Genomic DNA, 14,226 nt, shown 5'->3' with positions numbered 1-14,226 from the left:
TCATCATCATCATCATCATCATCATCATCATCATCATCATCATCATCATCATCATCATCATCATCATCATCATCATCATCATCATCATCATCATCATCATCATCATCATCATCATCATCATCATCATCATCATCATCATCATCATCATCATCATCATCATCATCATCATCATCATCATCATCATCATCATCATCATCATCATCATCATCATCATCATCATCATCATCATCATCATCATCATCATCATCATCATCATCATCATCATCATCATCATCATCATCATCATCATCATCATCATCATCATCATCATCATCATCATCATCATCATCATCATCATCATCATCATCATCATCATCATCATCATCATCATCATCATCATCATCATCATCATCATCATCATCATCATCATCATCATCATCATCATCATCATCATCATCATCATCATCATCATCATCATCATCATCATCATCATCATCATCATCATCATCATCATCATCATCATCATCATCATCATCATCATCATCATCATCATCATCATCATCATCATCATCATCATCATCATCATCATCATCATCATCATCATCATCATCATCATCATCATCATCATCATCATCATCATCATCATCATCATCATCATCATCATCATCATCATCATCATCATCATCATCATCATCATCATCATCATCATCATCATCATCATCATCATCATCATCATCATCATTATTATTATTATTTTAATCCTTTTTTCTTTGTCTGAGATATTGAATAAATAATCATGTATTATTTCTTCCTTTGGTTGTTGTATAATATTCTTTAATTGATTGGAGTACATCGAAAGTCACTTGCTTAGAGCTTTCTGTCTTTTAATTAAGTTTTGTTTTGTTTAGTTTTATATTTTCTTCTTTATTGTTGTTGCTTGCTTGTCAATGTGTTGTCTATGTCGACGTTGGGATGGCAGTTCAGTGTCGGGAACGATGAGACGAGTCGGCCCTTTCGTCGCGACGATCCCTCTCCCGTTCTCGTTCACGCTCCGGTTCTCTTTCTCGTTCCGCTGGTCTTCGACTCGTTCCATCTCGTTCTCTCTCGCGTTCACGTTCTCTGTAGCGTTCGTCATAATACCTACACAGTACATTGCATTCACAATTATCTTAAAATTAACAACTACTACTAAGGTAGATGATCCAATATTCCGACTGATTTTGTTCACTTTAACAAAAGATGTTAGAATTAAAATGTTCAATGCTTATCTAGCTGACAATTAAAATGACCATTCTCATTGTAAAGATAATAGATAATCGAAATCAAGAATACAAAGAACAACAAAACTGTTTAGTGGAAATTATGGTTAGTAAAATTTACTTGAAAGAAAAAAAAAAAAAAAATTAAAATAAAAAAATTAAAAACAGTAGCGAAAGGTGCATCTACCCTGTTATACTTGGACTCGTTTGATTCTTCAAGCTTTTTTCCTCTATACTGCATACTCTTCAATTTAATCAGTTTAACTTATATTATATATTTGTTAATTATTATTATTATTATTATTATTATTTTTTTGTTTTTTTTTTTAATCACTCCAATCCTTATCGTTTTATTATGAAAAAAGCTTGACGATATTCAAACCGTACTTGTAAATTTTGTAAGTTACATTAAGATATACGAATCTTATGACGAACATTTCACTTGCAGAAGAATTTATTTTACCAAAAAATTCAAACAGTTTTTCATACTTAAATATAAAATTAAAAAGTAACTCAATATTAAGGAAGTGTGTAAAGCATTGCCAATCGATAAAGCACGAGTAGTGTTAAATTGAAAATTTTGTTCATACAATTCGTGTTTGTCTGTATAAGCGAATTATTATGATTGAGCTCGACTTCAATGGAGCTAAGATTTTAATATTTTTATAAATTTGAAGTAATATATAAACAGTAATAATATGAAGAAAATTTCGCATATTAACGAAGCTGTAATTTAATTTATAAAACACATATCGTAACGGTGGAATCGAAGCATCGATGTAATATTAAATTATAGACACGAGATTTTTAATAGCATCGGACAATTGAAAGTATTTAAATAATTAAAAAAATCCATTTTACAATAACGTTTACAATTTACACACCCCATTAATAAAAGATATATTTATTAATATTATACATTTGCCATATAATGGTACTTTATTCATGAAATAAATTTCGTATTTGCAAATGCAACTTACGTGATCTTTGTTTTTTTTTTATTATTTTTTTTTTTAATCTATGGATAAGTACGTGAGTGGCCAAGTTACATGTACACAATTGGAGAACAATTGATATTTTGCTTCATCATTTCTCCCAAGATGTCTAGCTACGAACAGCATTCGGGTTAAAATAAATTCTTTTTTAAATCACTTAGCAATGTTTGGCTCAGATGAATTTTCTCTTATAACCAATAATCTATGCCAATTGTTATGAAATATAAAAATTACATACAATTTTGAAAACTAATATTTTTAACCAGAATGCTTGACATCTATTCAAATACACAATTGTATCCTGGAAGATCCGAAGAGTATTCAACAATTACAAAAATTTTACAAGGCTTATTTTCAATGTTTAAGCACAACTTACATGAGAAATAACAAATAAAATACTTATAAATATTTATACTTAGAAATCGAGAATGCTTTCAAAAATTACTAGATATTATTCGAAACTCCGCAGCTTTACACAAGAGGGAGTCTAAACATTATCCAAGGACATAGTCTCTATTATCGATAGTAATAAAGTGAACGAGAGAAAATACTCAAGTTAAAAACAAAAAAAAAAAAAAAAAAAAAAAAAAAAAAAAAAAATCAAAGACAATCATCCTTAGAAGATCCGAAAGACAACACGGAACATAGGATTTTACAAAATTTTTCTTCATGCGTCGATAAGTCGAACTTCAAGAGTGCCAGCGTACAATTTTGGGCTAAATTTGGTAAATCAACGATTAACCCTCGCGCAATGGATCTAGCACTCTGCAAGTTACCGGGAACACATGGGCGATTATGCGATTATTCGTGTGTATAGAAATAAGCACTCGACAACTACAATAATTGAAAGTTCATCCGATTAGTCAGCTTTTTCTATGTTTCCTTTCTTTTTACATTTCATATAAAATAAGCGAGACGCAAATATTATTATAAATTTTCTTATATTATGTACATGCATTCACTTTAGTGTAAAAAAGTATGTTTACCTAGATGTCTTGGAAGATGAGACAGGTGCCGCTTCGGGCGGCTCTTCCTTTACTCTTGGCCTGGTGGACTGACGTGTTGTACTAATCAAAAATTGATATTTCGTTATGATTACATACTAAGAGGCCAGGCTAAGATGTATCTGGTGTATAAAATTTACAATATTTTGGGTTTCTCGCAAAATTGCGGTTTTGCTATTATACATTATCGCAAAATCTGTATAAATTATTTTACCGTTAGAAACTTCACAATTATTAAAATTTTGTTTGCTCATTCGTTGAGTACAATATCGAGATTCATACACTAGATTTTTTATACAGGTTGTACACTAAATTTCGTAATAAAAAAATTAAAAAAAAAAGTTAAAAAAAAAAACCTCTAACGAGGTTACAATTTCAACGCTTCACACTTCACCAAACTTATTGTACAATTCAAAAAATAATAATGGCAATGAAGCAAATTGTCTTTTAGCTCTTTTGGCCAAAGTAATCATAGCGCTGAGCACTATTACCTTTCTTAGGCGCAGAAATGATGACTAAAATGTACTCTATGATTATTCAATTAAGGCAGTCTTTTAATTTCATTTTAAAACTGCAATACGCAATCTTTTTCGTTTTTTTTTCTCTTATATTAATATATATATATATATTAATAAATTAAATAGGCAATTTAATTTAAGTTAGAAATGGTAAAAAGGTATATATATATATATATATATATATATATATATATATATATATATATATATTCTACTGCAAAAAACAGATTATGGAGTAAAATTCTTTTTTAAAGTTAATAATTCTCCATTTATATTAATCTTCTATCTACATAAAATATTATGTAAAAATTATTTAAAATGCGCATTCGAATTCAGTATTAAGCAAAATTTGTCCTGTATTGCGATCATTTTATCGTATGAATTAATAAAATAAAACTTGTGCATCAATTCAAGTTTCAATTATTCAGTACTGTACTCCTAAAATAAAAAGACATGACTAAAAAAATAGTCAATAAAAACTTACGTAAATAGTTTGCATTGTATCTATGCTTGGAAATAAATTTTCCATTATTAGAATGCCGTTAAATGATATTTAGCGTACTAATTTATGAAAGCGACAAAACGTCGGTTATAAAAAATATTCGCATTACCAAAATCTTATGGAATATTAGTTTTTACATTAATTTTATAACGTAAGTTTACTCGAGAAGCGAATCATTCGCAATGATGATCGCAGAATATATAACAAGCGTGTATACAGTATGATAAATGTATAAAGAAAACCATTCAAACATTAAAATTGCTTTGAACGATGTTTTGAAAATCTTTTCCATACAAAAAGTCGTGTACTCCTTCTCCAGAAAATTATAAAAATATAACATAAAACAGTAGTTGTATAAATGATTATAAATATAAAAGGTTGAAAAACGTTATTGAGTCTCGTGGACTCTTATCGTCGACAGCGCTTCAAAGTCTTAAGCTTAAACATGCTACTTGTTGGAGTTTGTCACTATAAAAGAAACAAAAAGAAGAGTGGAGAAAAAGAACAAACGATTCTCGACAGAATGAAATCTTATTCGACATAAACCATATATGTATATATATATAAATAAATAAATGTGGGTGTGTATGTATGCATGTATGTATATATACACACACATGCACAGTCACCACGCGCGCGCGCGCACGCGCACATACACCCAAAATAATACACATATCCATATACCTTTATATGTGTGCGCGCGTGCGTGTGCGCGAGCGTGTGGGTGGGTGCGCACGTACGTGTGTTCGTGTGTACATATATTTATTTATATAAATATGTATATACGCATACATTTATTATTTTTATTTTATTATTATTATTTTTTTTTCTTTTCATCACGCACACAGACTTGCGATAGGCGATATTACAGCATGACTATGTTTATTTGTAATAAAAACTACAAATTACTATAAAAATTTAATAGAAAGTACCGACATAATTTTAATGCCGTTAAATATTAATAATTGAGATTTAATTAACATTAGGCGAGATCTGATGGAGCTTCGTTCGATACATTTCACCCCAATCCGTCCGTACTACCTTATCTAATCGTACAAATCTAAAATTTTCTCGAGCATAATCCAGCATCTCCAAGCTGTACGACACAAGTGTCGAAAGAACGAATAACTCGGGAAAAATATGAAAATTAATATCATAATTCACTAGTAGTTACTAATATTCGAATGATTAAGTCTATCAATTGAATTTATTGGAGTTCCCACTCAAATGCCTCTCGCTCAATATGCTCCATAATCGTGCTCGCCGCCCTAACGCGTTTGCACATGAAAAGGGCCCATCGGTAGATGATCCCGGGCACTCCAAGCCGTTCACTATAATATCGCCCATCTTGACAAGCAACGTCACAAATAATCAACACCTCCAGACTCTCTCTCTCTTTCTCTTACCTTTCTTCTCTGCTCCGTTCCCGGTACTCGCGGTCTCGCTCCCTGTCGCGCTCCCTGCTGCGCGATCGCTCCCTCGCGTACGGCTCGCTGTAGTAGCGCTCGCGCTCGCGGTCGCGATCTCTGTCGCGCTCACGGTCACGCTCTCTGTCCCGGTCTCTGTCACGCTCGCGGCTCCTCTCGCGATACTCGCGGTCACGGCTCCTCGACCTCTCGCGTCGCCTCCTGTGGCTGCGGTCTCTGTCCCGCGACCGGGATCGCTCTGTGGAATGGAAATTTTCGTTAGATCGAGGCGGCTTAATATTGGGCATTGGGAGTCCCTTTTTCTATCCCATTAGCCAATCGATTCAATTGGATTCTACTGTGCATGGCAACTGGCGACTAGCGAATGGCAACTTCATGAAGGGAATGAATGGTTTAGTCATGAAAGTAGTCAAGTTTTACAATAATCTAATTGAGTAACGAAAGTTTCTAGTTGTCTTTTATTTGATAATGACTATGATAATTGTGGTATGAATTGCGACAAGGCGTTAGTTATCTCGTCGAGAATCGCGCTCGTGCCTTTTTTTTTTATTTAAAGAACGCGATTTTTTATTTGAGACGAGAAATTTCTCGATCAATGCTGCAGTCTCTGCATAGAGCGGCCAATTCGCCATTTGCACAAATCCATTAAAAGTACCGAAGACGTTACCTCTGCGTCCAGAGCCATAGCTTTTTGTTTCCACACCCCTCAATGTATCCTGGAGAGAACTGATCAATATTTTACAACGATCGTCAGCTGCCACTTTGGACTGCTTTATCAAAGATATCGCAGTCACCAAAGTTTCAATAGCACTTGCGTATTCGCCTGCAGCTGCATCGGATACCGCGCGTGCAATGGCCGATGAGGAAACGGTTCTGTTGCGACCCATTATTTCTTCGATTTCCTGTTCTGAAAGTGGCGGTGGCCCATCTGCGCGATGGTCAGGTCCTGGGCCTCCGTAGGGTGGCTAAAGAATTATTAAAATGTATTATTATGCGAGAAATAAAATTTAGAATTCATATCTATTTTAACTCTTAGTAATGTGTGCGTACAAGCAACATTTTTCTGGTAATTTCATTAGGTAAATCACAATATTGTTTATAAAAGGAGAAAAAAATAAATAAATAAATAAAGAGTCACGTAAGTAATCATTAATTTATTCAAACGCAATTGATGGTAATGGAAATTTTCTTATTTCTGCAATTTATCGAACAACTTAGCTTTTTTAAGTAAATAATGGCTCGACCGACCATTATTGCACAAGAGGTATTCGTAAAAATGTCTTTTTAATAAATTATTCTTACTTTGAAAGTATTTAAAACAATTATTAACGTTAAAGTAATACCCCACCTCGATTTATGATACTCTTTTATAATACCTATTGCAATTCAATTGAAATTACGATATTAATTTAATTGTACGGAATATATTTATCGTACGTTTAAACGCGATGTTTTCAATATATAAACATAAGTTATAAATTACAGTAATAATGCATAGTCACGAACAAGTAATAATTGTAATCAAAACATACATTGTTAGCGATGAGTTTTAAATACATAGATTAATTATTATTAGTTTAATCCATCAGGACGTTAATTGTAGAAAGAATTATTTTTACATATTGTCCTATATTATGAAGTAATAAAATAAAAAGGTAAGAATAGATAATGTAATGAATTATAAATTTCAAACATTAATCAATAAATATATTTATCAAATATGAGCATTGATATATGAATCGACTGAAAATTATCTCTTTAGAGCAATTTCATTCATTTTAATTATTAATTATTTGAAGTTAATTCAGTGAAATTACGATGAATCGAACACATTTTTGCTTTTAATTTAAAAAAAAAAAAAAAAAAAAAACTCTACTGTAAAAATAAACGTTCTCTTTGTTAAATTAACTACTTGGCAATATAAGCGCTTAAACTGTTGTCAAACCAACTACAGAAAAGTAATATTACAATGTTACATTATGCGAAATATTATTACATATTAATAGGGTTTGATATAAATGTAAAGCCAACGTGAAACGTCGAATGCTAAATGTCAATATTACCTATCTACCTGTCTAATATTGGATATTCTGTACTGTATCATTTACAAATGTCACATTTAAATTGCAAAACAGATTGCTAAGTTTTGTGCTAAGAACAACACCGCAAATAATATCGAATTGTTATGAATTTATGCTAGAGAATAATTTAATACTCGATTATGAAAATGTTGTGTATTTTTAATATAATTCGATCCTTTCATTAGCAAGTAGGTTATTAATATAACTAAAGTCGATTTAAATGAAAAATTTGCTAATTTCGTATATTTTTAAGATTCTGAAACGTGTTTCTATGAAACGTTAACACTACTTTTTTTACGAACCTTCTGCATATATAACATATAGGAATATTTTTTTTTGCATCTAATGTGTCCATCGTACGAGCAAATACTGGCTTCGAATAGTATTAAAAAATTGTACGGTGCTTGCGAGTTTTCTTTAATAATAATAATAATAATAATAATAATAATAATAATAATAATAATAATAATGATGATGATAATAATGATAATAATGATGATAATAATAATAATAATTATGATAATAATAATAATAATAATAATAATAATAATAACAACAACAATAATAATAATAATAATAATAGCCAGTGAGTGTGCAAGTAAACAAGTAGCCGGAGAGGCTGCGTAATATTAATTGAAGGTAACGGAAGAACAGAAGAGCTCGCGTGCGCGAATCGGCCAGCGATAATAACCAATGGACTGAGTATTGATAAGACAAGTCGCTCACCTGTGCAGCTGGTGGTCCGTATCCGTGTGGAGGAGCGTGGGGTGGCCCATGGGGCGGCCCGTGGGGCTGTCCGTGGGGTGGCCCGTGGGGTGGGCCGTGGGGACCGTGAGGCGGCCCGTGAGGCGGCCCAGGGGGTCCGGGTGGCGGGCCCCCCGGATGTTGTCCGGGATGCTGGTGTGGGGGACCTTGTGGAAAGAATGCGGGATTCACGTGAGGAGCGGGTCCGCCAGGAGGTCCCTGAGGCGGTCCTTGCGGAGGACCTCCGTGACCCGGCGGTGGTCCTCCCGGGCCTGGCAACATTCCTAATGTTTTGCGAACGTTCCGGTTTCAGTTGCACGTGTGTCAACCACAGACATATACCAGATATTATACACCGACAGACATTTACTACTTTTTCCACTTCAATTTTATTATTGCTTGCGATCTCTTGCCTACTTTCTAGACCTGCACTATCGTTACGTAGACAATGTGCACTCATGCGTAATAAAAAGCACTTCATGCTAACGGCAGATAATGCCAAAGTGACGAAATTCGAAGGATTACAATTGTTTATTAAGACATCCGCAACGATGATTAAGAGTCCAACTTAAATGTGCATCTCATTGATTTTCTCTTGCGGATGTTTTTATACAAGGTTTTACAGGCTTAAGGAAATTTTTAGGAAACGGTTATTTTCTGCTCGCTACATATTATTATTATTGTTATTAGATGCATTGGTATTATTGTTGGATATTACTATTATGTGCAAGGACGCAAATGACATAGTTTAGTCGAGTTAATTCTGGATTCTACAAAATACCCGTACATACTTTTTAAAAAAATCAGTATAAAAATATAAGAATTGATAGCTCGAATATTATACGAGATTATCAACAATTTTATATATTATGATTTTAATAATGATTCTTCGTGTAAAATATGCTTGTTTCTTCTTTACTAAATAAATAAATTTCCAAGGTTTTATTTTACAATATCTTTTGAGAAATAAGTATAATATTTATACATAAGCTTTTATTGGTTTTAGATAATTTATAAAATATGTATTTCCATCCCCCCCTCCCGCCCCAAGTTTTTGTCTATAATATAATATGACAATTATTTATTTTAAGCTGACGAATATCACAATTCTAATAAAAGTTCTAAAGATTAATTCTTTACAGTTATATTTTATTAAATTGCCATTGTTCTTCATACAGCTAAATAAATTTAATTTATCTGTATCATTTTATCAGAGTGCAGTTTTTAAGTAACAATGAAGAATGATAATATACGTAAGCCATTTTTATATGAAAATACACCAAAATTGATATATCAGGAGTTTAATTGATTTTAAACAGATAAGGAGAACATTAAAAAGAAAAATAACGTACGGCAAAACGCTAATATATAATATATATATATATATATATATATATATATATATATAAGAACTAAAGCAAATAATCTAATAATAAAAAATATATCTGGCATTAGATGAGAATTTGCTATTTTATTTGAATATTTGCTTACTTGAGGAGTAATTTATAATAACGCAGCTAATTAAACCAACGTAAGAAAAAAAGAGAATTGAAATTGAAATTGAAAAAATGAAAATTGTGTAGACAAAAAATGCAAGCAATTTTATCATACATTTTCATGCAAATTTTACGCTTTTTATCTTGTCAACGAAGTACCACATATGCCTGCATGTCTGCTTTCATGTCTGTGTGCACACACGCGCACGTGCAAGAAAAGCACTCATAATCAGCAGCCGTGAAAGTAGTCGGAAAAAGCCGGTTGTGCACTGGCTGCTGATATTGAGAAAATCCTGCCGGTTCTTTCGGACCGACAATACATTCATATACATGTACATAAAGACTATACGTGCATCTATATGCATCTGTCTGTTTATTTATGGGACAGGCGTATGTGTGCGTAGACGTATTTGGTACAAGTTAAATATGTGTGGGTGCGTGTGCGCGCGCTCGCATATGTGTATTTGTTTGAAATTAAGTTATCCTTGATTAATCAAACTGTGACTGGAAAGCAATTTATTACTTCTTATTTTACGACACCTAACGCTATCAGCATGTGTGATCTAGTTATAAATAAATAAATAAGAATATGTGTATACGAATACGTGTGCATAAACATATATATATGTGTGTGTTTGTGTGTGTGCGTGGACGCGGGCGCGCACCGATATAGAGTATGAGTGCATGTGCGTGTATGCGTGTGTTAAAAAAATAATATATATATACATATATATGCAAGCACTACCACGCAGGACAAATAATAATATAAAAAAAAAAGGGTTTAGGTCAGGGGGTTAGGGAGCCTCCTTGGCGTGCTCGGATTTCAATAATACAAGAGTGAAATAGCAAGTTATTCGCTGACGGTACCTGGTGGACGATTCCATTCAGGGCGTGGTGGAGCTCCCCGAGGATCACCTCCGGGTGGTCCACCCGGATGACCCGGTGGCCCACGCGGTATACCTTGACCAGGTGGCCCGGGAGGTCCTCCATGAGGCCCGTATTGCTGAAGTAAAAGAATTGCTCCACTATTTAGTAAAGTTTATCCACGAGATATTTTATTTTATAATAAATAAGGAATTAATTAAATTTAATTTAATCAATAAATCGCTTTGTAAAATTAAACATAAAATATTTGGTAATGAATATTTATATACATTAATTTAGATTTATTAATAAATGTATTTTCAAATTTCTAATTAAGACAGCACAATTTTGCACATTTATTAGTTAAATTAAAAATTTATATTTTAAAATGTCAAATACCTACATAAACGAAAATTCTAAATTACACCCATTTTGTGATTTGCACTGCAAAGTTATAATTTAAAAGAATGCAAACTTTTGTTTTCGAAAATTTTCGTTTGACTTTAACTAAGCACATCGGAAGATAAGAAGTAATATTAATTAGTTACCATCCCAGGTGGTCTGCCTTGACCAGGGCCAGGTCCGGGAGGTCCTTGCTGTGGTGGTGGGGGTCCTCCGGGTCCTGATGGTCCTCGTGGCGGTCCTGGTGGCCCGTTAGGTCTAGGCCCATTCCATGGCCCTTGTTGGCCATAGCCAGGTGGAGGAGGACCTTGATTAGGATGCCCCTGAAGCGGATGATGAGAACCTGGTCCTGGACCCATAGGCGAACCATGCATGCGTGGAGGACCCTGTTGAGGTGGTCCTCCTGGTCCGGGTCCCATACCTGGTGGCCCTCCTCCGGGTGGAAGTCTTTGACCAGGTCGCATTTGTCCTTGAGGAGGACCCATCATCATTCTTGGGCCATGATTCTGTTGAGAGTGCTGTGGATGTTGAGAGTGTGGAGGATGTTGATGAGATGGCATCGACTGTTGATGCTGATGCGAATTGTGTGGTCTTTGACTTTGACTTTGTTGCGGAGAAGGCGTTGGTCGTGATTTGCATTGTGATTCAAACTAAAATGAAAAATGACAAGATTTTCTTATTTTTGTTTGATTGTGTGTTAGCACAGATTAATCCCTCTTTCATTATGAGTACTATTTACCTGGTTAAGCGCCTGTTTACTCGGATATGTTACAACTGGATTCTGTCCATGAAGTTCTTTTTTGGGTAATCTTTCCATACATATTCTCATGCTTTGTTCAGATCCTAACGAGATGACACAAAAGCCTTTCGATCTACCGTTGGCACGATTTTCGAAAAACTTGACTTCAATAAAATCTGGTACACCAACATTTCCAACAGCATCGGCTATATCTTGATCGCTCGTCCACTAAATAAGATCGTCGGTTTAATAAGCAAAAATAAATGACATACCCATACCAAAGTAAATATATAAAATGTACCCAAGTCAAGTTGCCGACGTAAAGTTGATGTCTTCTACCAATTTGATTTGGCTGTATATTATTCCCAAGCTGGTGATAGGGGGCATTACCATTAGTCTCTTCGTTCGAAGTTTCCCTATCTCTATCCCCTCGCTCGCTACTTTCTGAGGTACCGCGCTCATTATTGCCAGGTGCGGCTGCAATTACATCATCGTATAAATCAACGCCATCTCCAGCAAATTCACCTTGTACCTACAAAAATAAATAAATCATTTCATAATCGAATAGAGTCTGCGTTTCAATTCCATATTAAGATTTGCTTATTCAAATTAAGTGCATCGACCAAAGTACATGCAATAACGTAATTGCAATTATTTTTACAAAGCATGAATAAAACTATGCATGGTTTTGCAATGATGATTAGTTAAATTAGTCAGTCTTTACTGTTACATCCAGTGGCCCTTATACCGTACCACATCAGCAGCTTTGCGGCTTAACTGCCGCGACGCGTTATCAAAGAAGGAAGACAGAGGAAGAGAGGAAGAGAGAGAGAGAGAGAGAGAGGGAGAGAGAGGGAGAGAGAGAAAGAGAGCGCGAGAGGGATTCCAATTAATAAATCAAGCGTCTCTATCCTTATAAATCTCATTGTTCGATAAGCCGATATTAATGAAGCGTCAGGATGCCGTGAGCGCAGGCGGATTAACATTTTGGGGAGGGGGGGGGGGAGAGGGGGGGGGGGGGGGGGGGGGGGGGGAGTGAAGCGAAATATGTAGTTAGTCTATCAACATCAAGATCATCACTAAAGTAATGAGCATGCATGGCTAATATAATAACGCAATGAGTAAAAAATCAGCGATCGGTGTAACGCACGCTAAGCCTTAATCACAAATTGGAATTATTCGTATAGTTGCAAGCCGCCGATGCCGCCGCCGCCGCCGCCGCTGCCGCCGCCGCCGCAGCTGCAGCGGCCTCCATGACGCCAATATGATTCCGCGGGTTTCGAAGCCTCGGCAGGCAATTATTTCAGTCAATAGCCGCGGCGATCGAACGCCCATTCGATAGCCGATCGTTTCTGTTTTCCCGTCCGCTCCGAATTGTTACGTCGCTCGGCATAATTACCTGCGCAAAATCCTGTTCGAGATCGTCGGCGTAGAGATCAATGTCACCGTCCGCCATTTTACGCCCACCGACGCTGCTCGCTCTCACAGCACACGACGACGACAGGGTAAACGTAAACCCGGTGTGCGCTCAGGAAAAGTGTGCGTGCCTCGCCCTCTCTCTCTCGCTCGCACCCGTGGGATAATTGGGCGCGCGTGCGCGCGCCGACAAGTCTCCTACGGCTTTCCTCCTCGTTTACGGGAGAAGCAGCAGCTACGCGGACGCCAAGCCGTGACTTAGCTCAGGCTATCATTCCCGGCGAGCAGCGGTCGCCCCTCTATTCAGATTTTCCCCCTTTTCTTCGCTCCTTTGGCCAGGAAGGATAAGCGCTGCTCAAGAGCGACGTCGCTCTTCTTACGATCTAGGCACTAAGGAGGGAATTCGCTTACATGCGCACGCAACAACGCTCCACGCGCCAAGAGCGCCAAATCATCTTTTTATCTAGGAATTAAGGTGGCTTGTATCTTTTTATTGTAGATGTAGACTTGGCTGAAAATTTGTACTCTTCGGGCGAAACTCGCTCAACTCGCGCTCGTCCCATTGTCCTTTGCCATTTTCGCATATCAGCGGGCAAAAGCTTTTTACCATATCGTTTATCGAATATATATATCGCTTGGCGTGGTGATGGTGGGGTGGTGGGGTCGGTTAGGTCGGTGGGCGGGTGGGGTGGATTGATCGTTGGATTGATGAAGGGGGAGAGGGGAAGTCAGCAGCAACAGCATTGAGTAAGTTTCACACCCATTCCATGTCATTTTACATTTAATACTTTATTCAAATT

At 35.7% G+C, this 14,226-nt stretch overlaps 1 protein-coding gene across 3 annotated transcripts; it reads right to left on the bottom strand.

The window, feature by feature from the left end:
* Nucleotides 1–780: 780 nt before the first annotated feature.
* Nucleotides 781–13,791, bottom strand: Cpsf6 (cleavage and polyadenylation specificity factor subunit 6). Of its 3 annotated transcripts, none has more exons than XM_011502495.1 (10): nt 13,410–13,791; nt 12,312–12,542; nt 12,011–12,238; nt 11,418–11,921; nt 10,873–11,008; nt 8,492–8,793; nt 6,352–6,649; nt 5,664–5,922; nt 3,220–3,300; nt 781–1,119 (listed from the first exon to the last, which is right to left on the bottom strand). In XM_011502495.1, the coding sequence occupies exons 1-10, from the start codon at nt 13,464–13,466 to the stop codon at nt 960–962; spliced, it is 2,256 nt and encodes a 751-aa protein (XP_011500797.1). In that variant the 5' UTR covers nt 13,467–13,791; the 3' UTR covers nt 781–959. The 3 variants fall into 3 exon arrangements, with proteins under 3 accessions (XP_011500797.1, XP_011500799.1, XP_011500798.1); XM_011502497.1 differs by having other exon boundaries at nt 8,492–8,676; nt 13,410–13,790; XM_011502496.1 differs by having other exon boundaries at nt 8,492–8,781; nt 13,410–13,789.
* Between the last annotated feature and the right edge of the window lie 435 nt (nt 13,792–14,226).

The sequence above is a fragment of the Ceratosolen solmsi genome, unplaced genomic scaffold (assembly GCF_000503995.2).
Source record: "Ceratosolen solmsi marchali unplaced genomic scaffold, CerSol_1.0 scaffold39, whole genome shotgun sequence".
Taxonomy (NCBI): domain Eukaryota; kingdom Metazoa; phylum Arthropoda; class Insecta; order Hymenoptera; family Agaonidae; genus Ceratosolen; species Ceratosolen solmsi.
This window is presented reverse-complemented; position numbering and strand designations above follow the sequence as displayed.